Source organism: Miscanthus floridulus, chromosome 16, assembly GCF_019320115.1.
Source record: "Miscanthus floridulus cultivar M001 chromosome 16, ASM1932011v1, whole genome shotgun sequence".
NCBI classification, from domain to species: Eukaryota; Viridiplantae; Streptophyta; class Magnoliopsida; order Poales; family Poaceae; genus Miscanthus; species Miscanthus floridulus.
The window spans coordinates 28,587,937-28,614,407 of NC_089595.1; the positions used below are offsets into that span (position 1 = coordinate 28,587,937).

Here is a 26,471-nt window from a genome sequence, read left to right on the forward strand (position 1 = left end):
ACAAAAATAGGAATCACTCCATTTTAGATGCATATAAACACTGCTTTCAAAAGAAGCAAAGTTACGTGCCTGTAAAAATTGTAAACCTACACAATCAACAAGTCTATACTCTTTCACTACAGGATATAAATATTATTGATTTCGTCTAAGTAGTTGACTAGATGAAAAGCAAGGATGGCTTGTCATTTCTCCTGCTACTCAAAAATTCAGAACCTGAAACACATGGTTGAGCTGTTGCTGAACTGAAACGCCAAGACCAAGCTGCCGAACAGAGCGAGGTTGTTGTATGGTGAGGAACCTAATAATAAATACTAAACAAGTGGATTTCTGCTTCTTGCAGCTTGCTTCATCCATTATAAAACCAAACAGCAGTGCATTATACCTCCACTTGGAGCACTTGACTTCTTGTTGGATTGCTGCAGTGTTTTAGGCTGATGTAAATCTGAAGAGAAGAATGCTTCACCATTGGAGCTTGTGGTTGCATCATCAGGTGTTGTTCTCACGGCCTCAGGAAGGGTTTCTGTGTGACAAAGTAGTGACAGGGTTAACACAGTATCAGACAATGAAAAAGCATAGAACAATGCACAGCCTTATGAATTAATGAAAAAGTAACAAGTCAATACAAAATGAGACACTTGATGCCAGTTTGAGTGTAGGACTATACCTGCCCTACAGATCAGTCTAAAGTTTCAAGACATGCTATGCAACACCTTATTCGAAGATACTACAGATTTAGAGTAATTCATAAGACAATTTGTTAAGAGTACCTTCAGCATCCACCTCTGGGTTGTCTGGGCGTGTTTTATAACTGCCTTCAAGACTTGTAGCTGGACTCCTGCTCAGATGGCTAGTAGCTGAGGAAGGTCCAAAATTTCCAGATGATTTAGCATCGAGGTGTTCTGAGAAACCTGCCGTGGTGTTCTCCGTAGCAACCGCAATGACATCAGGCCTCTTCCCACTATACTTCCGTACCATTTTCCTCAAGATTTCAGCTACCATCCTCTCCATGTGACTAAGTGGACAATTCACAGGACAGCTTGACAATGCAGCATGAGCTGCTTTGTAGAGTGCGTCCAACAATCTTCCATTATCAAGCCATAGACATCTTGTAGTAATCTTAAATTTTCCTTTCAAACCTGACTGCGCTAAACCATGTTCCTTCTGAGGTCGGAAGATCTCCATGCTGAAAGGAATAACATGTAAAATGTTTAGGTGCATGGAACAACACTATATATGGTTTTACCATTTTGACTATTACAAAGCTCTTCTGTTTCTTAGATGTGACACACCAAGCATCTCACCATTTTTTATTACCTGCAATTATAGTAGCAATCTAAGAACCCTACCAATGCTAACAAATATGAGCTTTGCTGTATTATGGTATGCAGTGTAATATAGGAAGTACATTAGCCCTTTGCAAGCACAGAATGACCTTTTACTTTAGTAATTCTAAAAAAAGCTTACCATGTTAACTGCTGGTAGTGCTTTGAGATAATGCTGTTAGAATGATCTCAATCCTGAGTTGGGCCCAACGGCCCAACTCGGGCCCCTTGACCCACGCGCCCTGATCGGGGGCGCCCAGCCCACTATGGCTGGAGGGCCCCTGTCACCCTGCGCTATAAAAAGAAGGTGGGGGCCGGCGGCTCAAGGCACGAGGTTCACCGTGAGCCGCCACACCCACCTACAAACCCTAACCCGATCCTAGGGGCGCAGCCAGTGACGGGAAGCACCTCCGCCCGCCGCCACTGCACTGCACCATCGTCTACTACTTCACCGACCGACGCACCTTCCCTCTTCCCCGACGCGATGGCCGAGGGCAGCTCCTCCGCCGCCGGATCCTCTTCCTCCGCCCCTGTCAAACCCTCTGGTAAACTCCTCCCACTCTTCCTCTACTTCTCTCTGTCACTGTCTACCGATCCCAAAGTTGTACCCGCTAGATCACTGCTAGACGATCCTAAAGTTATAATAATGGTATCAGTGGCCTACCTAGTCAGTGGATCTCGAGTTTGGGTATACAAGAATCAAATCAAAGTTGTTGACCCGATTTCAATCGGATCAAGAAAGTTGAACCCTAACCCTAACGGATCTGGGAATGGGAAAGGAAAAGAAAGGAGACGGGAGGTCCTACCTAGGCCTACCTGTGCTCACCGCCACCGGCACCACTCCCTTGGTCCGGCGGCTGACCGCCGCCGTTCGCCGGCGCGCGGGTCAGAGGGCAGCGCCGCCGCCTGTGTGCGGTGTGCGCATGCGCCTGCTACTGGGCACCGTCACGAGGCGGATCGACGGCGGCGCGCTCCGCCTAGGGCGAACGCGTGCGCCGGCGATGAGCCACGCGGTGGCGCCGGTCTTCATCTCTCGGGCCGCCATGGCCGGCTGCTGCTGCTGCTCCGCGCAGAGAGAGAAGAAGAGAGAGCGCGCGGCGCTTGAGAAAGAAGGAAGGAGAGCACAGGGAGCCGCCGGCACCTGCTCCGGCCGGGCCACCGGTGAGCCGGCGGCGGCGACCCGTAGGCGGCTGCCATGGGTGCTCGCCTCGCTCTGCTGCTCGGCGGCTGCGGCTGAGAAAGAAGGGAGAGGATGGAAATGAGGAGTTAGGTTTCCGGGGCGCCGGCTCGCTGGTTTTGATCCGGCCGAAATCGGCGCTCGTCCGTCGGATGAGTTTTGGGCGGCCGAGAACGCTCGGGCCAACTTTTGGCCCAGGCGGGCAGAGGCGGCAGGCCGATTAGCCGGCCCAGACCCACGTTAGGGCCTGGGACCGGATCGGCATGTGGCGCTGGCGGGAAAGGCCGGCTGGGCCGGGCCGAATTCGGTGTCTTGGGCCGCAAACAACGAACGAAAAAAAAGCGGGGCCGCTGCGCTGGCCGGGCCGCCGAGCTGGGCTGGGCCGCCAGCAGGCAGCAGCGCGCGCGCGTGCGGGAGGCCGTGGGCCGAGGCTCCGCGTTGTGGGCCGAAATGGTTTTTTGCCTTTTGGAAATTACAGTTATGGTTTTTCTATTTTCCAGAATCATTTTGATGCATATTTGAATGCATTTTGAATTGAAAGATGATACTTTTTCTGCACAAATTTGTCCAACGATAATTTGTTCAGACAACAGTAAAGTTATTTCTCAAATGTTTCTGGAAAATTGATTATACAAAAGTTAAAGTTTCCGCTGCGTATTTAAATTGTTATCGTTTTCATTATTAAATTCGAACCAACGGGAGAGTTTAATATTTGAAAATGGATAATTTTACTGTGATTATAATGTTGTTATTATTCTGACCAACGTTGATTAATAGCAATATTATGATGTGGATTAATAGTTGTTGTCTACATTAATTCTATTTCTGCCCAACGGTGATTTAGAATTATTGCAAAGTAAATTTTATATTATGTTCTCACCTCATATGAATTGTAATTTCTGGTAGTTCCTCCCTGATGTCTGCCCTGAGAGAGATTCCACCACTGAGGGGAGACAACTACCTTGAGTGGAAGAGGAAGATTGACTTCACTTTCACTATAGCTGAGGTTGACTGGGTGCTCACTGAACCGTGTCCCACAGTGCCTGTGGAACCGGTGCGGGAGGCCAGTGAAAGTGATGAAGCATGGGACAAAAGGGTGAAAGATTTTGGACCCATAAAGATGGCTTATGACATAAAGCATACTCGATGGGTCAGTGACAACAAGAAATGTTGTGCTGTCATTGAGAATACAATTGACCCAGCTCTTACAGGGTCAATTGAAAAGTGTGACACTGCTGTTGCTTACTTTGAGAGGATCAAGAACCAGTTCACTGGTTCCTCCAAAGTGTATGCTACCCATTTGTTCAGGCAATTGACAAATGAAAAGTTCAAAGGAGGTAGCATACGTGACCATATCCTGAAAATGAGTCACTTGGCAAATAAGCTGAAAGGAATGGAACTGGAGATACAACCACAGCTCCTTATCCATTTTGTTTTAGCTTCCTTGCCTAGAGAGTATGAGAATTTTGTCATAAGCTACAACATGCAGCCTGAGAAATGGGACTTAGACAAGCTCATTGCTCAGTGTGTTGATGAGGAGCTCAGGATCAATGGCCAACCTGGTGGCCAAGCGAACCTGGTCAAAGGGAAGGGCAAAAGGCCCTTCAATCCTGGCTCCCCAGCAAAGAAAGGTCCTATGCAACAGAAACCACACTTTCAGCAACAGGGCAAGCCACAGGCAGGTGAAAACTTGTGCTGGCACTGTGGAAAGGAGGGGCACAAGAAGACTGACTGCCCTGATTGGTTAAGAGAGCTCATGAAGAAAAATGGTGAGAATATTATTTCATTTGTAAATGAATCTCTGTATGCAAAGTTTTCAAAGTCAACATGGTTTATTGACTCTGGTGCAACTATTCATGTTGCAAACTCTTTACAGGGATTCATTTCGACGAGAACTACGCTAAAAAGAGAAGAGGCCATTAGCGTTGCGAATGGCGTACAGGCTGCAGTAGAGGCAATTGGAGATGTAGCATTAGATTTACCTAATGGCTATAGTCTTACTTTGAGAGATGTTTTTTATGTTCCTACACTGCAGCGCAATTTGATAAGTGTAATAAAGTTGGATGATTCAGGTTTTACCTGTAATTTTGGACATGGCAAATGTGTCATTTGGTTTAATGATATTTGTGTTGGTCTTGCCTTCCGACAAGACGAATTATATATGTTATCGCTATGTGAAAGTGTGAATTCCATATGTAATGTGAATGATAGCGTTTCCTCGTCTACAAATGAGAAAAGAAAAAGAAAGCGAACTACAAACGCAACGGCGAAATTATGGCACTGTCGTTTAGGCCATATTTCGAGGGGGAGAATAGAAAGACTAGTAAAGAATGAAATTCTTCCTCCTTTGGAATTCGCTGAATTAGAGCAATGCATCGATTGCATAAAAGGAAAATATGTAAAGCAAATTAAAAAGAATGCCAAACGAAGCACAGGAATATTAGAGATCATTCACACTGACATTTGTGGTCCCTTTCCTGTAAAGAGTATGGATGGCTATGACTCATTCATTACATTCACAGAAGACTACTCCCGGTTTGGCTATATTTATCCAATTAAAGGAAGAGATGAAGCATTGGATAAGTTTAAAATATTTAAGGCTGAAGTGGAAATCAGCATAGTTTAAAGATTAAGCTAGTCCGGTCCGACCGTGGGGGGGAGTACTATGGTCGGCATACCCCATATGGTCAAGTTCCTGGACCTTTCGCAAGGTTCTTATAGGAAAATGGTATAGTTGCCCAGTATTCCATGCCGGGTGAACCTCAGCAAAATGGAGTAGCTGAAAGGCGTAACCGTACCCTGATGGATATGGTGCGCAGTATGATGAGTTACTCTGATTTACCATTGAGTTTATGGATAGAGGCATTAAAAACCTCCATTCATATTCTCAATAGAGTGCCAAGTAAATCGGTGCCCAAAACACCGTATGAATTATGGACAGGAAGGGTACCTTCACTAGATCACTTGCGTGTGTGGGGGTGTCCTGCTGAGGCTAAAGTGTTTAACCCAAATATTGGGAAACTTGATCCCAAAACAGTGAGTTGCCATTTTATTGGCTATCCTGAAAGGTCAAAAGGTTATCGTTTCTACTGTCCCGATAGACTCACAAAGTTTGTGGAAACGAGACACGCTATATTTTTAGAGGATGAAATGATGAGGGGGAGTATGGCTGCTCGGGAAATTGATCTTGAAGAGAAGCGGGTGTGTGCACCCAATCCTGTGATTCAGGAGCCATTTTTCGAGCTACCTATTGTTCCTGCACCAATAGTGCAAGACACTGTGGAGCAAGAACCTGTTGTTGTTCCTCCTGTGGTAACAACAGAGGAAAATGAGGAACCTGTTCAGCAGGAACCCATTGAAAATGTTGCCACAAATGAGGGGGAGCAATCTCAGCCTCCAATAGTAGATGTGCCAAATGTAGAGGCCCCTAGAAGGTCTCAAAGAGAAAGAAGGCCAGCTATCTCCAGTGATATATATGAGTTAAATAATATCACTGAAGAGTATCAAATGGAGGGTGATCCCACCTCATTTGAACAAGCCATGAGAAGCGATCATTCATCCAAGTGGTTTGAAGCCATGGAAGATGAAATGAGATCGATGAGTGCCAACGATGTTTGGGACTTGGAAGAAATTCCCAAAGGAGCCAAAACAGTAGGCTGTAAATGGGTCTACAAAATAAAATATGACTCCCAAGGGAAGATAGAGAGATTTAAAGCGCGACTTGTGGCTAAAGGTTTCACACAAAGGGAGGGAATTGATTACACTGAGACCTTTTCTCCAGTCTCATGTAAAGATTCTCTCAGAATAATAATGGCATTGGTGGCACACTATGATTTAGAGTTGCATCAGATGGATGTGAAGACGGCATTCTTAAATGGGGATTTGGAGGAAAATGTATACATGGCACAACCGAAAGGTTTTGTCGTGGAAGGCAAAGAAAAGATGGGATGTCGCCTAAAGAAATCGATTTATGGGTTAAAGCAAGCTTCAAGGCAGTGGAACTTGAAGTTTGATAAAACTGTAAAGAATTTTGGGTTTAAAGCAAATGTCGAGGACAATTGTGTTTATACAAAGTTTAAGAATGGGAAATACATTTTCCTAGTCCTGTACGTAGATGATATTTTACTTGCAAGTAATGATATGAGTCTACTACAGGAGACAAAAAGATTTTTGTCCTCAAAGTTTGAGATGAAAGATCTTGGTGAAGCTTCCTATGTTTTGGGCATAGAAATTCACCGAGATAGAAGAAAAGGGGTATTAGGACTGTCTCAAAAGGCATACATTGAAAAGGTCTTGGAGAAATTCCAGATGCATAAATGTAGTCCTTCACCTGCACCTATAGTCAAGGGCGATAAGTATGGGGATTTTCAGTGTCCCAAGAATGAGTATGAGCTCAACCAAATGAAAAGTGTTCCATATGCTTCAGCTGTTGGACATTTACAGTATGCTCAAGTATGCACACGCCCTGACTTGGCTTATGTAACCCGGTTGCTTGGCAGATTCCAAAGTAATCCAGGTGTTGAACACTGGAAATTGGTAAAGAAAGTTTTGCGATATTTACAAGGTACAAAAGACCTGATGCTAACATACAGAAGATCTGAATCCCTAAAGATCTTGGGATACTCAGATTCTGATTATGCGGGAGATGACAGAAAGTCCACATCTGGATATGTGTTCACTCTCGCAAAAGGAGCTATATCATGGAAAAGCTCAAAACAAACAGTTACTACAAACTCTACTATGTATGCCGAGTTTGTGGCATGTTATGAGGCATCAGGGCAGGTGAATTGGCTAAAGAAATTCATACCCGGTTTAAAAGTGGTCGATGACATCAATGGACCAATGACTCTATACTGTGATAATAATCCAGCTATAGAGTATGCTCACAACAATAGGTCAAGTGGTGCTGCCAAACACATTGACATAAAGTACTATGTTGTGAAAGAGAAAATCCAGGATCGTGTTATAAATCTTGAGCACATAAGCACTGAAAAGATGCTCGCGGATCCGCTTACAAAAGGCTTACCACCCAAAGTGTTCGTTGAACACGTAGCCGGCATGGGTTTAAGGAGAAGCCTATGATTCCTAGATAATAATAAGGGCCCAAAGATAAAGTATTTATTTATTTCAAACCAGAGATGTGTATTGTAGCTGTGAAATCCAACGGCAATAGACTGTGACGATGAAACATGTTCTATGCACAAATCTGAGATGGAATAAGTAAAATGAAAAGGTTAAAGTGAAAGAGTAAAGTTAAAGATAAAGTTAAAGATGAGATCAAGGGGGAGAATGTTAGAATGATCTCAATCCCGAGTTGGGCCCAACGGCCCAACTCGGGCCCCTTGACCCACGCGCCCTGATCGGGGGCGCCCAGCCCACTATGGCTGGAGGGCCCCTGTCACCCTGCGCTATAAAAAGAAGGTGGGGGCCGGCGGCTCAAGGCACGAGGTTCACCGTGAGCCGCCACACCCACCTACAAACCCTAACCCGATCCTATGGGCGCAGCCAGTGACGGGAAGCACCTCCGCCCGCCGCCACTGCACTGCACCATCGTCTACTACTTCACCGACCGACGCACCTTCCCTCTGCCCCGACACGATGGCCGAGGGCAGCTCCTCCGCCGCCGGATCCTCTTCCTCCGCCCCTGTCAAACCCTCTGGTAAACTCCTCCCACTCTTCCTCTACTTCTCTCTGTCACTGTCTACCGATCCCAAAGTTGTACCCGCTAGATCACTGCTAGACGATCCTAAAGTTATAACAAATGCAAGCAAAAGACATATCAGAGCACAACTTCCCAACTCTTCTACATATAAAATAGTCAACTGCAATTGCTTGAGACGATGAGGATGGGCCACGAGAACAGATCCGGCACCCTGATCCAGCAACAATGACACGTCATTCTCCAACTTATCTAGTAGCAGTTGAATAGCTTATTGGAACTACTTATCTAGTAGCGGTTCGTTTGCAGTGAAAAGCTTATCACAACTAAAGTCTAGCAGGACTGCACAAGTGCAAGAACCTGCACCAAAAAACTACAGAGTATAAATTGACTGCACATAGACTTTCAACAAAAAACTACAATAGTTCAGATTATTTTCTATCATTCTCCAGTTCAATGTAGAAGCTTTTTTATATTGGATTGGATTATAATCTACTTCCTCTAGCTAGAACAGATAATCCATCCTTGCTACCTGATGCAAGCTGACAATTGTCGTAAGACCACTTGAGTCCACAAACCTGGAAGATATGTGACACTCCTGTTCCTTTACCATAATAGACCATGACATTTCTTATCGTCTTCCTTTACCATAAGATGACACTCCTGTTCCTTTCCAAAAACATCTGAAATCCAGAACCATAACATTTCATTTGTGCCATGGTTAGATGTGGGTCATATTCAAGCTGCATGGTAGCAATCCAGGATGGAAGCCATAATTGAATGCTTGGGTGATGGATAAAGGCAGCTGGGTAGGATTCCAGTGCCACAACGTGCTAGAGGAAGCTGACAAGGCTCTAAGACAACTGGTGGCATAAGGTGAGAAGCAAAGTAATTTTAAACTTATTATCGTGACTCAGTGCAGGACAAACAGTTCAAAGTAAAGATCTGAATGTGACACCACAGAAATCGGAGTGGCCTTGTTTAGGACAGCAAAAATCTACTTTTCCACCTTGTTTCATACCAAGTTCACCAAGTGTGTCCAGATAGGACATGGTCTTGTGGATCCTTGCCACCAAGTTACAAGTGAGGCCTGGCCAAGTATATGCCACTTAACCTTGATCAGTTGGTTTGCTTCTTCCTCATGCCATCAAGACAACACTAACAAAGAGGCCATGTGGCTGAACCCTGGGAAGACTTAAGAACAATAGGAAATCTAAAACCTTGTCCTATTTCATCCAGCAACCATGAAGGTAGTCAACCATGGCTTTATTAAAATACAAACTGCACTTCATGAAATGTTTGAGAACTACTTTACTACCATATTGTCTACTATTTCTATTTAGAAATTCCAAGTCCTGTGCTAGGAGCAAAAGTAACTCAGAAAATATGGAAGCATAAATACAGGTCATGAAATCAAGGTTCATATCAGGGTTTCTTTTCCTTGTACTAATTTTGAAAATTGGGGTAGGCTAGAGCTGAAACCCAACATAAGCCACCAACTAAAACAAAAGAGAAAGAGAAAAGTAGAAAACGAATATATGTGGTTTGGGACTTCAGGTTAAGGATGCTTAGTTACACCAGCTTTGAGTTTTGACATTTCCAGAATAATGATTAAACAAATCTAGAGTTCAGGGTTTAAACTAAACCAGCGCCAAAGTTGAGGGCCAAAAGTAACCATTCACCTAAATAACACATACTGCTCTTGAAGTTCTTGGAAATAATATGTAATTTACATGAAAACAATATCATTTGATTAAAAATCAATAAAACTGAACAAAAGAACTCTACTGAAAGGAAATAGTAAAATGCAAATTAATGTCCATGCAATAAACCACAGTTATTCCTGACAACATGAGCTGCAATCCAATCCAACCCAAGTGTCAACCAGGAACCCAGCCAAATGTTATCTAGCAGTCAGTGTGTGTTTAATAATATAAACACGATGAACCATGAGGTGCAATTGTAAATTGCACAAAAAATGTCTAGAAATGCTAAATAAACCAAACTGGCAGCTCAGAACTTTGAAATAACCGATGGATCTGCAACAGCATATCAGCTGGTGCAGGCCATCACAAATAGCAGAACAGAACTTTGAAAATGGCAGCTCTAGCAGGCCTATATACATGTATGTGGACAGGATCTTCGAATAAATTGCATAGAATGCATCTCAAATTAATCAATATATACAAACACATAGTATGGCATGGCTGATGTTATTTAGGAATAAACATACTGATCAATGTTATTAAGGTTTCTAGTTTACTCCTTATTTGCTGCAAGCAAATTACCGGCTAAAACAATTGTATTTAATGCGATTCTTAGTTTATCAACTCAATATAAGATGTCATAAAAATAAGAGCATCATTAGTATTATAGTTAGCTGCATTCAACAGCACAGATGGGGATCTACAAACAGCAAGCATCTAATTGAACTGATGTTAAATTCCCCCAAAATTCTTAGGGCAACCATATGGCAAATTGGCTTAAACACCATTTTTAGGATTTTCCTAACATTCATTGGCTTGAACTGTTGTAGGCATGTATGATGTATCATATATAGCAATTACTTGCCTACTGATGAGCCCAATACTCGAGCATTGTTGCAATGCAGCATGTATAAAAAAATCTTGTCAGTTCAGTCCTGTCTCACCTTGCTAAAGGCCTTTGGAACAAAGATTTTCTCTGCTTCACGTGGATAGTAGGCAAAACAATCTTCAACACTTTTATAAAAAAAACAATCTTCAACACACTCTTAAAATCAGGTCATGTTTAACTGTTTAAGCAACAAAGCAACCCTCCAGCAAGTACAATCATCATGAATGCATACACCAGAAAAAAAATCAATCAATCTTAGCAAAAGGGATAGAGTGAGCAAGAGAACCTTGACGGCACTACCATACAGTCGTTGCGATTGGGGAGGTCCTCCTGTGCGGCGCGGGCGTGGGCGTAGGTGAGGAGCAGCGGGATCCAGTGTCCCAGCATGAATCTGGCCCCTCCTCACCATGAATCCGGCGCCATGGATCCAGCTGGCTGCTCCGGATGAGGAGGCTGTACTAACGTCACAACGGACCTCGTGTGTGTCCCAGGACGACACCACGGAGGATGCGCCGCGCCGGATCTCCACCGTCGGGCTCGGCTCCGGCCTCACAGGAAGGGGCGGCGGTGCCCGGGGCGGCCACCGGGGAGGGATAGTGGCGGTGCCCGAGGCCGGCGTCTGCCCATGGTCGGACGCGTGCCGCGCCAGTCATGGGGAGACTGCTCCCGATCTGGAGAAGAGAGGTGGTGAGAGGAAGAGGGGTGGACGTGTGCTGCCAGTTCTGTGGAAGAAGAGAGTTGGGGGTGGCGGCTGTGGTGGAGCTGAGGCGGGTGCGGGTGTGAGAGCGAAGAGGAGTTAGGGTTGTGGATGGCATGCTGCACACGAGCTATGCGAACCGTCGATGGTTGGATCCATGGTGAAGGAAACGTTTGGTGCTAGACGGGCCTGCGAAAATTACGTGGGCCGGCTAAAATATGCGCGCGAGGTCGACGTAAGCTGGGCGCAGGAGCTGAATGTAAGTGGCGCGCTCGAGCTAGGTGGGGCCACTTATTTTTTTAGCGACAGACAGAGGGACGGTATACATATGTTTAGCGACAGACGGTTCAACGCTAAATATGAATACCTATAGCGATAGACACTAAATCGCTAAATGAGGATTTAGCGTCAGATCGTCTCTGAGTTATCTTTAGCGTCAGATCATCGATTGCCAAATATAATTTTTAGCGTCAGATGTCTGACGGTGAAGCGGTGTTGTGGTGTAGTGGGCGCCGGGGGGAGGTGGAGGGGGGCTCGCCGGCGGGGAGGTCTGTCGGCCGCCAGACCATGCCATATTGGTGGATCCGCCCCTGGGAAGGACCAGACCGTGCGCGTGTCGTGGCTCAGCAGCCCGGTGCCGGGCGGCGCTGAGGAGGAGCCCACGCCCAAGGTGGTGGAGGAGACGACCGTGGTGAGCGCGTACGATCTGGCCAGGGATTACGACCACGGCGTCTTCTATGGAGATGTCGTACGCATTGTTGGCGACGACACGGAAGCAGAAGCAGCAGCGGATGCCGCCGGCGCCGATCTTTCATGGGTCAGCCACGTTATTGATGTATCTGATTCACATGTCCTGGTCAAGTGGGGAGACGGTAACACGTCAAAGGTCAGCGAAAAATTCATCTCATGCATGTGGTATATATTATTAATCCTTTGTTAATATTTAAGGTATTGTTTGATATACATGGCTAGTAAGTTGGACTAAAAATTTAGACCACCTATTAGCTCTCTTGTTTGGACGAACTAGAGCTAATTTACGCTAATTTTCATCTAGCTAGCAATTAGCCCTTGCATAAAAAAAGGCGAGTCATGCTTCTTATCAAATTATTAGTTCACTTTGGTTTTTGTCAATCTGTCTTATATATAAGTCAAATTTCTTACTTTGATTTTAAGTCAAATATCTAGAACATTAAATTCGTTTCATTACATTTTTCATAAAATATATTTTGATACATGATTTATTTAAACTCGTAAATGTGTTTTTTTTAAATAGTTTAACTTAAGATAAAGTCAGAGTGCATTATTAATAACGAAGTGAGTGCATTTCAATAGCTTGAAAACGAACAAATAAGGTTTTATAGGAGAAGGGTTTTTTTTGCCGCGAGGGACCTTAGGCCTTGTTTGAATGTATATGTATCTACCTCGATTCACATGTGTTGGAGTGGATTATAGTGAAATTATTGAGTTGAGGTACATACATGTATACATGTGTATCCAAACAAGCCCATAGAGAGAGGGAGATATGGGAGATTGTCCATTGGAGTGGATTGGGGTGTGCAATTGTGTGGGTGGGAGGCATGTTGAAATCAAGAGGTACATTAAAGAAAAGGATAAACTTGACACCGAGCAGGTGTAGTGGCACGGTGACGCTGTCTCTGTAAGACTGTAACTACTGGAGGAGATGGATCGGAGATGGAGCGGAGGCAACCACATGCAAAGATAAATGTAGAATTAGATACCATCAGAAAGATGATAAACAATATTATTGTAACCTTTTAAATATGGTAGGAGAAAGATGATAAACAATATTGTAACCTCCTAAAGAGGTATTTCAAAGATCGATTTTAATTAAAAGATTCACCTGATTATGCCAAGTTGACAAAGAAAGAAAGAAAGAAAAAAAGAAAGAAAGGCCTACTACGTCCAAGTCCATATGCTTACGATTCCATCATAAATATTTGTTTTTTTGATATCGGCATAGTCTACTGCAAAACCTAATTTGGCATTAGTAAATATATATTAAAATAAATTATAGCAGAACAAGTACCCCCTTCATCTCAAATTATAAGTCATTATAACTTTTTTTTGAGTCAAAGCATCTCAAGTCTGACCAAATTTATATAATAAAATAATAACATTTATGATATAAAATAAGTATCATTAGATTCTTCATTAATTATATTTTCATAATATATCTATTTCATGTCATAAATGTTTGTAATTCTTTTTATAATTTTGATCAAATTTATGATGTTTTGACTCTGCAAGAAAGTTGTAATGACATAATTAAGTTGGGACGGAGGGAGTAGTTCTCAATGTTAAACGTTGGAGCTGTTGACTAACCGTAGGGTGCATCTACATAACTTTCACGTGATAATGACAAATTATCCCGCTAATTTCAGTTGATGGACGTGCAAATTTCGGGTGTTGCCTCATGAGGTAGAGTTAGTGGAATCATATTCCGTCGTGGACATCAACGCCGTCGACAAGGCAGCGGAGGAGGACATGCCTGAAGAAGGAGAAGAACCTGCCGCTACCGTTGCAGTCACAGTATGCATCCAGTATCAGACTCTGTAGGGGCTTCGGCCCCGGCCCTCCACAGTCTCTCTTCAAAAAAATTTACATGCATCTCAATGTGCTCTAGTATATATATACAATGTGTGCATCATATTATAAATCCTCTACTGGCAATCTTACGTTTGATCCTACTAGGGCAACGAGAACGGTGGCGAAGGTGACGGTGGTGATAATGGTTCTGCTACTGCCATCGACAGTGCCTCTGTCCATGAACTGGCACCAGCAAGCTTAGTGCCGGCAGCAATGGAGATGATGAAGACCGTCGACGACGTGCCCGCTGGGGTTGTTGCTGGTCCGGCGAGCTGCGGCGAAGGGGGTGTTAATGGTGATGGCTCCACTAAGAAGCAGGCAGCCGGAGATAATGTTGCCAGTGGTGACTCGTTTCACTTCCGGCAGTTCGACGTCACCCAGTGCCCTCCTGATCACCATTTCCTCCTCCATGACAAGGAGCAGGTGCGCATGCATAATTGATTTGGTTATTAATAGTCCATGATCTCAACCAATCCATTATCTTGCACGTGATAGAATCTTATAATACATAAGTACTCCCTCTGTTCGAAAATAAATATACATCTCGTATTTCGAGGAGTTAACCGATCTATATTTATGGAAAATAGTATTAATATTTATCTCTAAATAGTTTTACTATAAAAATACATGTATGTTGGTCAAACTAAATATTAACTGACTCTTCAAAATGCGAGATGTGTACTTATTTTGGGACACGGGAAGTATATTAGACGTTTGTTTATGGTATATTGGGTTACTTTGTATACATTATCTTTTTGTATTTGTAATGGTATATATAGGTAAATAATTTAATTTCATACTAACAAATGTAGGTAAGCTTTTAGAAAAAAACATAATATAGATGTGACAAGGCTACCGAGTTGAATCCTATATATCTTTCTTTGTGAGAATTTGTAGCAATAATCTTTTGTTGTTCTACTAGGGCGTCGTGAGAATTAACAGTGACCTTATTAGGCCTAATAGTAAGATAAAATTATTTTTTATGTATATTGTCTTTGAGAAAAATGTACTCGATCGCTTGCGTGAGTAAGGAGATGAAATATGAATCATAGGTACACATACTTTATAATTGAATCGTTAGAATTTATATGAGATTGAGTTTCACTTTTGGGAGAAACCGACTGTTACTACTTATACACACTGTACATGTTATGTTCATCATATACATATATGGGCATCACTGTCGATGCGGGACCCACAAGATACCCCGCAAGGGAGAGAGAAGATCTAGTCCAACTAGGATTCTTCCCATGTAATCTTAGTAGTAGAACTATTAAGTAATCCTACTAGAAAATCTCATTGTAAACCGACTAGGACTCTGGCCTCCTGACTATATAAAGGAGGGCAGAGCTCCTGAGGGAGGAGGACGACAATTGTACAACACAACATATCACAATCAATCCAACGCAAAGGCTAACGCCGACTGGACGTAAGGTTATTACTCGATCTACGATCGAGGGCCTGAACCAGGATAAATCGACTGTCTCTTGCGTTAACCATCGAGTTCAGCATACGCCGAAGCCCGAACATACTACCCCGGGTACCCCCGTGGTAGGCTATCGGTGGTGAAACATCGACAGCTGGCGCGCCAAGTAGGGGCTTTCGGCGACTTTGCATCCGAGAGCTCGATGGACCTCGACAACATAATCTTCCCGACGGGATCAACTTTCATCTTCGGCTTATGGATCTGCGAGGCAGACAACAACGGCAAGCTTCAGGGCCATCTCTTCAAAGATCCAGATCATCATAAAGAATTTCCTATTTCAACAACTACGACGGATCAGCTCACTAGGAGATTCGCGCAGCTCATAATATCCGATTCAAATAAGATTTCACGGCTACGCGCATCCGACTCGAATTCAAGCTCCGTGTCCAGGATGAAGTCTTATTCAAGTGCTTTCAAGAAACCGAGTTCTTTTTTGGCAAGATTCCAGAGCACAACCCAAAACAACTCGGATTACCCTCAGAGTTCTTTCAAGAAGTCGAGTTCTTCTCCATTTGGGCTCGACAACATGGCAAAATTCTATCAGGGACAGTTCGAAAGATCCTTTAATCCAATGTTCGGGATACCACTGACAGGAGCCCAGGAGGGTCTCGTGCTAACGATAACATCGCAAGACTGTATCATCCACTGGCCAGGTTCCGTTCCTGAAGATAGTAGAACCCAACTAGTCGGCACAACAACAACAGCTATTCTACCTTACCAAGGAGACTCGATCTACGACATCGAGGCATCTACTAAAGTTATCAGCGACTCCGACAGCATGAAAACTAACGCTAATAACAGAACGGCTCACACACGAGAAGTGCTCATGGTTCGACGTCCTCGGTCATCATTAAATCCCCCGGAAGCACCCGATGTCAGGTCATCAGATGAATCAGAATCCAACATATCACCCTTTGCCCAGGGCTACGATGGAGAAACCGAGAGTCAGAAACAAGCTAGAGAAAGAAAAAACAAGTTGAAGCAAGGGCGCCAACACCGTGCTAGGCAGCGCAGGGAAGCTTGGATCAGATATGAGTCAGAGTTGGCTGAGTACGACAAAAGAAAATCGCAACGAGAAGTCGAAGGAAGACGCACGGCAAATACGCCTTACGATAAGATTCGAGAAGCATTAGAAGAACTCGGAGCAACTTCACATCCCGGTGAGAAGTATGAACAGCTCCAGGACTTGCTCCGATCGACGATCCCGAGAACGCATGAAGAGAGAGCTCGATCACGACTACCCGCCAGATCAACAACCCACTGGCAAGAAGATCAAAATCAAAGGAAATCTGCTTTCGAAAGACTTAGGCCGGGTGGAAGCCATGACGGAGGAAGTAGGAAGAAACATAATCAAGACCACCGATTTAAACAACCAAGGAAGACCAGGAGTAGGGTGCCTACCCAGACAACCTCGCAAGATTATTCCCACCAAAACGACAGTTGGCCAGAAGAAGGCACTGAATCCGAATTCAAAGAAACCAGGACACACGATAGATTCCCCTGTTTCATGAACAGGCTTACATTGGTACGATTACCTCACAAATTCAAATCGTCTAACCACTCCAAGTATGATGGCAAAACTGAACCAAGGCAATGGCTCAGAATATATTCACAATCAATTGAACTAGCCGGAGGAGATGACGATATCAAAACCCTGTTCTTTCCCATGGCACTGGAAGCCATGCCCCTCCAATGGTTCGACAAATTGAATCCAGGATCTATCAGAAATTGGGAGGATTTGCAAAGAGCTTTTTGTGAGAATTTTGCAGGAATCATTACACACCCAATCACTCATGCAGAACTAAAAGGACTCAAGCAAAAGGGAGGTGAAAGTCTCAGAAATTACTATCGACGATTCGGCGAACTACGAGCTCAAGTGCATGACATAACCGAACGAGAAGTAATTGAAGCTTTCTCTCATGGAATCATGGCTAGGTGGCAATTTCAAGACTTCTGCAAAGAAAATCCGAGAAACAATGAAGAATTCAGACGAACAGTAGAAAAGATGATTACTGCAGAAGAAAAAACACGAGAGAGGTTCCCGGACAGAAGCAACCAGGATAACTCGGACAAGCAAAATCACCGAAATAGCAGACATCAAGAAAGAAAACGTAGACCAGACAATACTGTGGCAATGGCCGACAAATCAAAGAAGTTTTCCAAACCCAGAAGATATGATGACATTGAAAACATACGTTGCCCATTGCACCCTAATGGGAGGCACACCATCGGAAATTGCTACACTTTTAATGATCGATACACAAGAAAAGATAGTAAGGAAAACACCAAAGAGGACAATCAGAAAAGAGATGAAGACAACCACGAGGACAAAGGATTCCAAAAACCCAGGGGAACAGTAGCAGTGATCTTCTCAGGGGCTCCGGATTGCAGAAGCAAACATCAAGAAAAACTAGCACTATGGACCATTATGACAGCAGAACCGGCTACACCAAGATATCTCAATTGATCACAGTATCCTATCCAATTTACCAGAGAAGACCAATGGACTAGCGTGGGAAACGTAGGCCATTATCCACTGGTTCTAGATCCAACTATTGCTGGTATGACCGTCACCAAAGTACTAATCGATGAGGGTAGCTAAAAGCTAACACCCGAAACAAAAAGCAAAATGGCTGAAAACATGCCTGAGCATCTCAGCCAAGAGCAAAATAGCTGAAAAGACGCTTGAGCCCGCCAATGAGGGTAGCTAAAAGCTAACACCCGAAACAAAAAGCAAAATGGCTGAAAACATGCCTGAGCATCCCGGCCGAGAGCAAAATAGCTGAAAAGACGCTTGAGCCCGCCGATGAGGGTAGCTAAAAGCTAACACCCGAAACAAAAAGCAAAATGGCTGAAAACATGCCTGAGCATCCCGGTCGAGAGCAAAATAGCTGAAAAGACGCTTGAGCCCGCCGATGAGGGTAGCTAAAAGCTAACACCCGAAACAAAAAGCAAAATGGCTGAAAACATGCCTGAGCATCTCGGCCGAGAGCAAAATAGCTGAAAAGACGCTTGAGCCCGCCGATGAGGGTAGCTAAAAGCTGACATCCGAAACAAAAAGCAAAATGACTGAAAACATGCCTGAGCATCCCGACCGAGAGCAAAATAGCTGAAAAGGCGCTTGAGCCCGCCGATGAGGGTAGCTAAAAGCTAACACCCGAAACAAAAAGTAAAATGGCTGAAAACATGCCTGAGCATCCCGGCCGAGAGCAAAATAGCTGAAAACACGCTTGAGCCCGCCGATGAGGGTAGCTAAAAGCTAACACCCGAAACAAAAAGCAAAATGACTGAAAACATGCCTGAGCATCCCGGCCAAGAGCAAAATAGCTGAAAAGACGCTTGAGCCCGCCGATGAAGGTAGCTAAAAGCTAAAACTAGTCGACCGAAATTGAACTTCAAAAGACCCTCCAGCTCTTCGTTCTGAAAAGCAAGAGGCTCGGGGGCTACATCCAGATAGGAATACTTTTTCCTCAGAAAAGCACAAGCGCCACTCAAAAAAAAAGCATTCGGATGCCGAAGTTCGTCAAGGCAACATTCTATGCCGAGTCGTTTTTACATAGCACGGACGAAAGGTTATCAACACAAAGATTTACATCTAACAAGTCATAGCGTGGACAAAGCACTCGATGGATCACAAAAGAGGAAGAAAAGAAAAGTACTCGACAAATCAAGGGGTCTCATCAGGATAACGCATAGAGTTGTTTTGCGGAGCAGAGACGAAAACAGGACAAAGTACTCAGCAAGTCAAGTAACTTCAACCGCACCCAGACAAAGAATACATCAACGAAAATAAAGAATCTTCATTTAAAGAGGAGTGTAATATTACAAGGGGATGCTCAATCGGATCAGGCATTGTCATCAGAAAGGGAAATGTCAATATTTAGACTGTCTACAACCCTACTGGCTAAACCTTCGACCTCAGGCTCCATCCTCTCAACGGCGTCAAGGTATTCTTGGCTTTCAGCTTCCTCTGCTATCTTGGACAGAGGCGCCTCTGGAGCAAGGACCCGGACCTGGGCCAGCACATTCTTGGTATATACTTGAGCACACTTCTTCGCGAACTCTTAGAAATGAGTCGGAATCTGGGGAATGAACTGCGCCCAAGATTGCCCGTCATCCGTTGGAGTCCGGAGAACATCGGCTACTGAACGAAAAGATTTCCACAAAACGTTCCAATTTTCAGTAGCCGTCGCCAGCTTCCCGGACAAGCCTTCAATAGTTTTATGGGCCTGCACAAGATCTCTGTCAGCTCCGCGCCTAATCAGCTTAGCAAGGGCGAGTTCTTCCTCAGCATGAGTAATTACCTCCTTAGCCTTGTTATGACTAGAGCGGACAAGAGCCTTCATTTCATCGATACTCTCCGAGAGCTTCTGCTTCTCAACTCGGAGAACTAGACAAGACACCCAAGAACAAGTCAGTGAAAAAAGAAGTCAAAATACAAGAAGAAACAGGCAGAACCCGCAGCACCTTTGCACTCATTCTTCGCAGACTCCACCACGGCGTCTCTCTGCTTCTCCGTCTCCACAACCCGGGCACGAAGGGTATTCTCCTCCTTTTGGTGCATTTGACGCTCTATCTCCAACTCAGCCCGGAGAAGGTCAAGATCGGCTTTTAGAGCGTCCACCTCAGAAGACAACTTTCTCTCATTCTCAGATGAGAAAAAGAAGCCAGAATGGTCACGAGAGAAAGAGTGAGCAAAAAGGGACAAAGAGAAACAAGGCGTAAGGACAGAAGAAAAACAAGCACGCAAAAAAGGAGTGGCAGTAAAACCTACCTGGAGCTTTTCACCAAAAGAAGTCGCGAGGGTCGACAAGCTCCCCCAGGCTGTGGTCAGCTCCGATAACCGATGGGTGACATCGAACTGTTGCACCACGTCACCGGAAAAAGAGGGACCGCCGGAAGCAAGAGAAGGGGAAGGAGAGGCCGGCTGGGGCGAAGAAGGAGCGACCAAAGCAACCTCCAGGGAAGCCGGAGCCAAACCCTTAGAAGGACCCGGCACGACGGCCACAGTCACCTCCAGAGCGGCCAAGTCCGCAACTTCGCCAGGTAGCTCCGAAGCCCCCGTAGCAACTTCATCAATAGAATGTTGTGAGTCCTGAGGCTTGGAACTCGTTGGCACGGCGGGAGGCAGAGAAGAAGTCGATGAAGAAACAAGAGAAGACGAAACACTAAAAAGTGATAAAAGGAAGCACCGATAAGAACCAGAAGAAGGAAGATAGAAGCCAAAAAGATAAAAGCCAGAATTTACTCACCCGACCACTTTCTTCTTCGCGAAGCCAAAAGAAGGCCTCGCAGGGGGAACCACGACGGCGAAAACGTCCCCGCCACCTGGCGACGGGAGCGGGATAGCCGACAACGGAGCCGCGGAAGAAGCCAGGGCTGGAACCATGGAAGAACTCTGCATTGGAGGAGCGGTAGAGCTCGGGACAGAGGCTACCAAAGAACTCGACACCAGAGCTTCAGAAGAAGTCGGCGTGGGGGCCTCGGAAGGACTCACACCCGACCTCCGATTACTTCAAAAAATTCAAGACTAAAAGTCAAGACAAAGAAGAGAAATTCAATGCAACAGGAATATGAAAAACAACTCACCGCCACATGATGAGGGGTACTTCATCATCCTCTTCTCCCTCAGCCAAGAAAACCAGAGCACCTGCTGAAAAAAGGATAAAAAGTACTCGGTTCAAGAGAGAAACAGGAAAATAAAGGAACAAAGAGTATTAAATGTGCTCACCTAAGAGCATGCTAGCAACAACTGGAGTACCTGAGGGAGTACTTGGTTTGCGAGGCTTCTTGGAGACAGGCAGGCCAGATGAAGACCCATCCGTTCACCCCCTCTTCGGGACACTGCGAGGACCGCGAGGGACTAGATGAGGAACATATTCTTCATATACATCAATAAATCCGGAAGAAACCCTAGGAAGGGCTGTAGAGGTTTGGGACTTACTAATTGCAGAAGTTCCAGCTAGTCGATCCCCAGTCTCTGCCACGGCAGGGAGAACATCAAGGGGGATCGGGTCGACAAAGTTCCGCCCAAGCTCCTGCGAAAAAAGATAAAACACCGAGATGAAGAAAAGCTAAGCAAGAACGGATGCAGCAAGAGTACATAAAGTACTCAAACAAAAAGATAAACAACTCACAGCTGGGGGCGGGTTGTTGGCTGAGAACTCGAAGACAGTAGGAGGAATGACGCTCACTTCTTTCAGCATCTTCTGGAGACGCTCGAGTACCTCCTCATCGGTCAGCTCAAGAGCTGGGACCATGCGTGAAGGATCCTCGGCCCCAGAATACTCAAAGCCAAGATGCTCCCGCTCTTTCAAAGGCTAAACCCGGCGATGAAGAAAGCTCGAAACAATTCCGAAGCCCGTCAAACCCTGCTGCTTCAGCATGCTAATCCTATCAAGGAGTGGCTGGATCACTTGAATCTCAGCAAGTGACTCAAGCTTCTTGTCCCATCGGTCATTCACCACAGGACCAGATCCAGAGTGGATGACGAGGGAAGGGATCAAATTGGCAGCGTAAAACCACTCGGCACGCCAATCTTTTACAGAATCGACCAGGTCATAGTCAAAAAACTTAATCTTGAGACCCTGGCGAAACTGAATCCCGCAACCGCCAAGAACGCTGGTTTCTTCATGGTGGGGTTGAGGTTTCAGACGAAAGAAAAAGCAAAAAAGAGATAGAGAAGGAGGGATCCCAAGGAAAGCTTCACAAAGATGAACGAAAACAGAAAGATGGAGAACGGCATTGGGGGTTAGATGGTTCAGACTAACCCCGAAATAACCAAGAAACTGATGAAGGAAGGCGGAAGCAGGAAGGCAAAGTCCGGCGCAGACAAAGGAAACGAAGAGGACAATCTCACCAGGACCCGGAGCTGGAACCCGATGCTCGCCCGGAACTCTCCATTCAGCGATGACTTTGCTTTAGATCAAGCCGTCGCTAACGAGCTCGCGCAGCTGGTCTTCGCTTGTTGTTGGAGCCGGCCAAACCTTCTGAGCAGCCCTCATGGCCACGAACTCCTGGTTTTCGATCAAAGAAAGGGATGACTCCTCGTCCACGAAGGTCGCCTAAGACTTGCTTGCGGTTTTCTTCTTTCCCATGAACTGGCGGAAGCAAAGAAGGCACTAGGGAAGAGGAAGCTAGGATGATGGTGCTCGGGTGACAGCGACGATGACGGCGGCGGATTTCTAAAAGATAGGGTTTAAAGGCAAGAGCTAGGCAGCAAGGGAAAGGAAGATAAAAGGTCTTTAAATAGATTTTTCAGTAATAAAAATGGCCCACAAGGCCCGTTAAAACACAGTGTGAGAACGCAACGGTCCATTTACCGACGCAGCTAAAACGACGGAGGGCACGAATCCACACAACGGTACAAACCAACGGGCAGATTTCAGACTTATCCGTCCAGCAACATGGCAGGGTTATTAGATAGCTACAAGAACAACTCGTCAAACCAAGAAGAAAGAAAGGGCTACCTCGCAAGGAACAAAGGAACCCGGTTATTTAAGAAAGAACTCGGTAATCTCAGGAACGACAGGGATCACAGCAGAAAAGTAAAAGACAACTCAGAAGACAAGATTCATTACATTAGAAGCAACTTCAAAAATAGAAGATTACAAATCTTACAAGACCCAACGAACTCGGCACCACGAAAAGCAAAGTAGCAAAGAGGAACACTGACACGGCTAGGCTCTGGAATGACTACGTGTCCCAAATTGCTACTCGGAAGGACAAACCGCCATCAGCTACACTGTTTTCTTCAAAGGACGGACGCAGTGCATCCAAGGCGGAAATCAGCAGCACGGCAGGGCAACATGGAGCAGAGAAGGCCGGCCGGCATCTGTCTACCCAAGACCGATGTGATGCTAGATATGGTGTTGATCTGCACCGGATAGTCTCAAGACAGGCGACGAGGATCAACCCAGAACTGCCGGATGAAGGAATGAAGCCCACATCACAAGACTTCCTCCAACTACCACCACGTACATCCTGACACAATGCTGTCGCGGGATTAGTCTACCTCTAATCCCTATCACAAGACTTCCTCTAGCTACGACAAGACACACAGGAACTACAAAATATGCCCGGGGGCTGTTCTACTTCACAAACTACCATGTTCATAACCACGAAGGTTTCAACAGAATATCCAATGGATGAAAACAAGCACTCCGGGACAGTATTTATAGACCAAAGGAGCGGCGCACATGAACTAGGAGTACCAACGAAATAAGCCTAACAAAGGACACAGTGAAAAGACAGGACTCAATAATGGATGACTCAGGCGAGAGGAAACAGTACTCGAAGACAGGCATATTCGGAAGAATATACCAGCACAGTACAACCTGTGAACAAAAGGCATTTACACTCAACCACCACCATACAACTACATCTGACAACAGCAGACTATCAAAGAATACGCCAAGACCTCGCATCCGAGTTCTTCCTGAATGAAACAACACGGATATACGCTCGGGGGCTCGGCCAGCATCATAGCTTAATCAACACTAAGCTAGGGAGCTCGGCCTTCATTTCAACTACTCCCGGAGGCTCGAAACCAAAGACAAAGGACCAAGAATACAAGAAACTCAAGACTACAATGACGACGACACATCAAGACTCTTCATCCGACTTCTTTTCTAAAGAGAAGAACTCGGACAAAGCACGGGGCTGCGGGATACATAGCCCCAGAATTTTTTGAAGACAAGAATCTGGACCCTCCAACTTTTACAAGTAAAAGCAAGAGGCTCGGAGGCTACACTCAGTGAGTGCAATTTTTACAAAAAATTGCACCCACCCAAAAAGAACCCAGACATAAGCTCGGAGGCTGCATGCCGCGAAACTACTCGGATGATGGTTTAATCCAAGACTAAAGGGCCGCTACGGAAAGATGCCGCAAAACTACTCGGATGATGACATAATCCAAGTCTCGGGGACTACTTAAGAACACAAATTTTCAAACAACATAAAGGATCAAGACCCTCCAACTTTTTGTTTCAAATAGCAAGAGGCTCGGGGGCTACACTCAGTGAGTGCACTTTTTCTTCGAAAAAGCGCACGTCACCAAAAGACTTCCTCAACGCAGACCACTTCAAGACATTACGACAAAAAGAACCCGGAATGAGCCATATTCGAGTTCTTTTTGATAAAACTTCAACGAACAATCAGAGCAACTTCAAGACAAGATCCTCCAGCTCCTTGTTCCAAATAGCAAGAGGCTCGGGGGCTACAACCAGATGGATGTACTTTTTCTTCAAAAAGCACTCACCACTCGAAGATCCCAAGAAGCGCTACAAGGTTTCACTCCAGAAAGCACTCGGATGACATTTTGTTCCTACTCAACAAGACTTGAAGGAGCAAAACGAGACTTTCAGAGCTCAACCATGAAGTGTTCGGGGGCTTGTCGATGCGGGACCCACAAGATACCCCGCAAGGGAGAGAGAAGATCTAGTCCAACTAGGATTCTTCCCATGTAATCTTAGTAGTAGAACTATTAAGTAATCCTACTAGGAAATCTCATTGTAAACCGACTAGGACTCTGGCCTCCTGACTATATAAAGGAGGGCAGGGCTCCTGAGGGAGGAGGACGACAATTGTACAACACAACATATCACAATCAATCCAACGCAAAGGCTAACGCCGACTGGACGTAAGGTTATTACTCGATCTACGATCGAGGGCCTGAACCAGGATAAATCGACTGTCTCTTGCGTTAACCATCGAGTTCAGCATACGCCGAAGCCCGAACATACTGCCCCAGATACCCCCGTGGCAGGCTATCGATGGTGAAACATCGACAATCACTTACATGTTTTAAAGATTTTCATGCATACACTGACACAGGGCACCGGTGATGATGTGAGGAAATGGACCAAGAGAGTACAGAAGGAATGGGAAATTCTACAAAACAACCTGCCAGGTACATTGTGCGACAGACAATATCCATATGAAATAAGAATATATTACGTTATTAAAAATGCACAAAGATAAGTATTTGTGCCAAGATCTAAACGTGTCTCACAATGTATATATGCATATGCATGCAGACACCATCTACGTGCGGACGTTCGAGGACCGCATTTACCTGCTCCGGACGGCGATGGCGGGCGCGGCGGGGACGCCATACCACGACGGCTTCTTCTTCTTCGACATGCAGTTGCCGCCATTGTACCCGGCCGTGCCGCCGCTAGTGTACTACCACTCCTTCGGCCTCTGGTTGAACCCCAGCCTGGACGACATGGGCGGCGTGTGCCTGAGCCTGCTCGACGCCGGCAAGGGGCCCGAGCACTGGTCGCCGGCCAGCTCCAGTGTCCTCCAGGTGGTCGTCTCCCTCCAGGGCCTCGTGCTCACCGCGCAGCCCTACTACAACGAGTCCGAGTACGCGTACCAGCTCGGCACGCCGCAGGGCGCCCGCAACGCGCTCCCCTATACGCGCCGAGAACGCCTACGTGCTCACGCTCCGGACCATGCTCCACCTGCTGCGCCGGCCGCCGGCGGGGTACCAGGCCCTCGTGGCAGGCCACTTCCGCTGCCGCGGCAGGTTCGTGCTCCGGGCGTGCGAGGCGTACCTGCAGGGCTGCCCTGTCGGCACGCTCGACGCCGAGGCCCGCGCCACGGCGGAGGGGGACGGCGGGCGGCGGCCGTGCTCGGCAGGACTGAGGCTCGCGTTCAACGGCATCGTGCCGCGGCTCGTTGAGGCGTTCACCGAGATTGGCGCCGACGGGTGCGAGCAGTTCGGCCGGTTGCGGCTCCCGCTTACCGGCAGTGGGGCTGTGGCGCCGCCGTGCATTTAGCCGCTACGCACCGGCATGCACGGTCCATTCCTGCCTGATGGACTGCAATATGCAAATGACCGACTAGCTAGGTTTTCTGTTGGTTCTGCAGTTGCGATGCTGAGCTGATGTGGGCATCTATATTTCTTCAGTTAATTATTTTTC

At 45.8% G+C, this 26,471-nt stretch overlaps 2 protein-coding genes across 4 annotated transcripts; one reads left to right on the forward strand and one right to left on the reverse strand.

Moving 5' to 3' along the window:
• Positions 1–11,525, reverse strand: LOC136513381 (ribonuclease J-like). 3 transcript variants are annotated; one of them, XM_066507390.1, is made up of 5 exons: positions 8,260–8,549; positions 1,465–1,493; positions 768–1,183; positions 383–520; positions 2–261 (listed from the first exon to the last, which is right to left on the reverse strand). In XM_066507390.1, exons 1-5 carry the CDS (start codon positions 8,275–8,277, stop codon positions 158–160), a joined length of 705 nt encoding a protein of 234 aa, XP_066363487.1. In that variant the 5' UTR covers positions 8,278–8,549; the 3' UTR covers positions 2–157. The 3 variants fall into 3 exon arrangements, with proteins under 3 accessions (XP_066363488.1, XP_066363487.1, XP_066363486.1); XM_066507391.1 differs by lacking the exons at positions 1,465–1,493; positions 8,260–8,549 and adding an exon at positions 11,059–11,395 and having other exon boundaries at positions 1–261; XM_066507389.1 differs by lacking the exons at positions 1,465–1,493; positions 8,260–8,549 and adding an exon at positions 11,040–11,525.
• Positions 11,161–26,327, forward strand: LOC136510484 (probable ubiquitin-conjugating enzyme E2 23). The gene is made up of 6 exons (XM_066504911.1): positions 11,161–11,524; positions 11,957–12,336; positions 14,163–14,480; positions 25,378–25,453; positions 25,581–26,074; positions 26,109–26,327. Exons 1-6 carry the CDS (start codon positions 11,161–11,163, stop codon positions 26,325–26,327), a joined length of 1,851 nt encoding a protein of 616 aa, XP_066361008.1.
• The last annotated feature ends 144 nt before the right edge of the window (positions 26,328–26,471 follow it).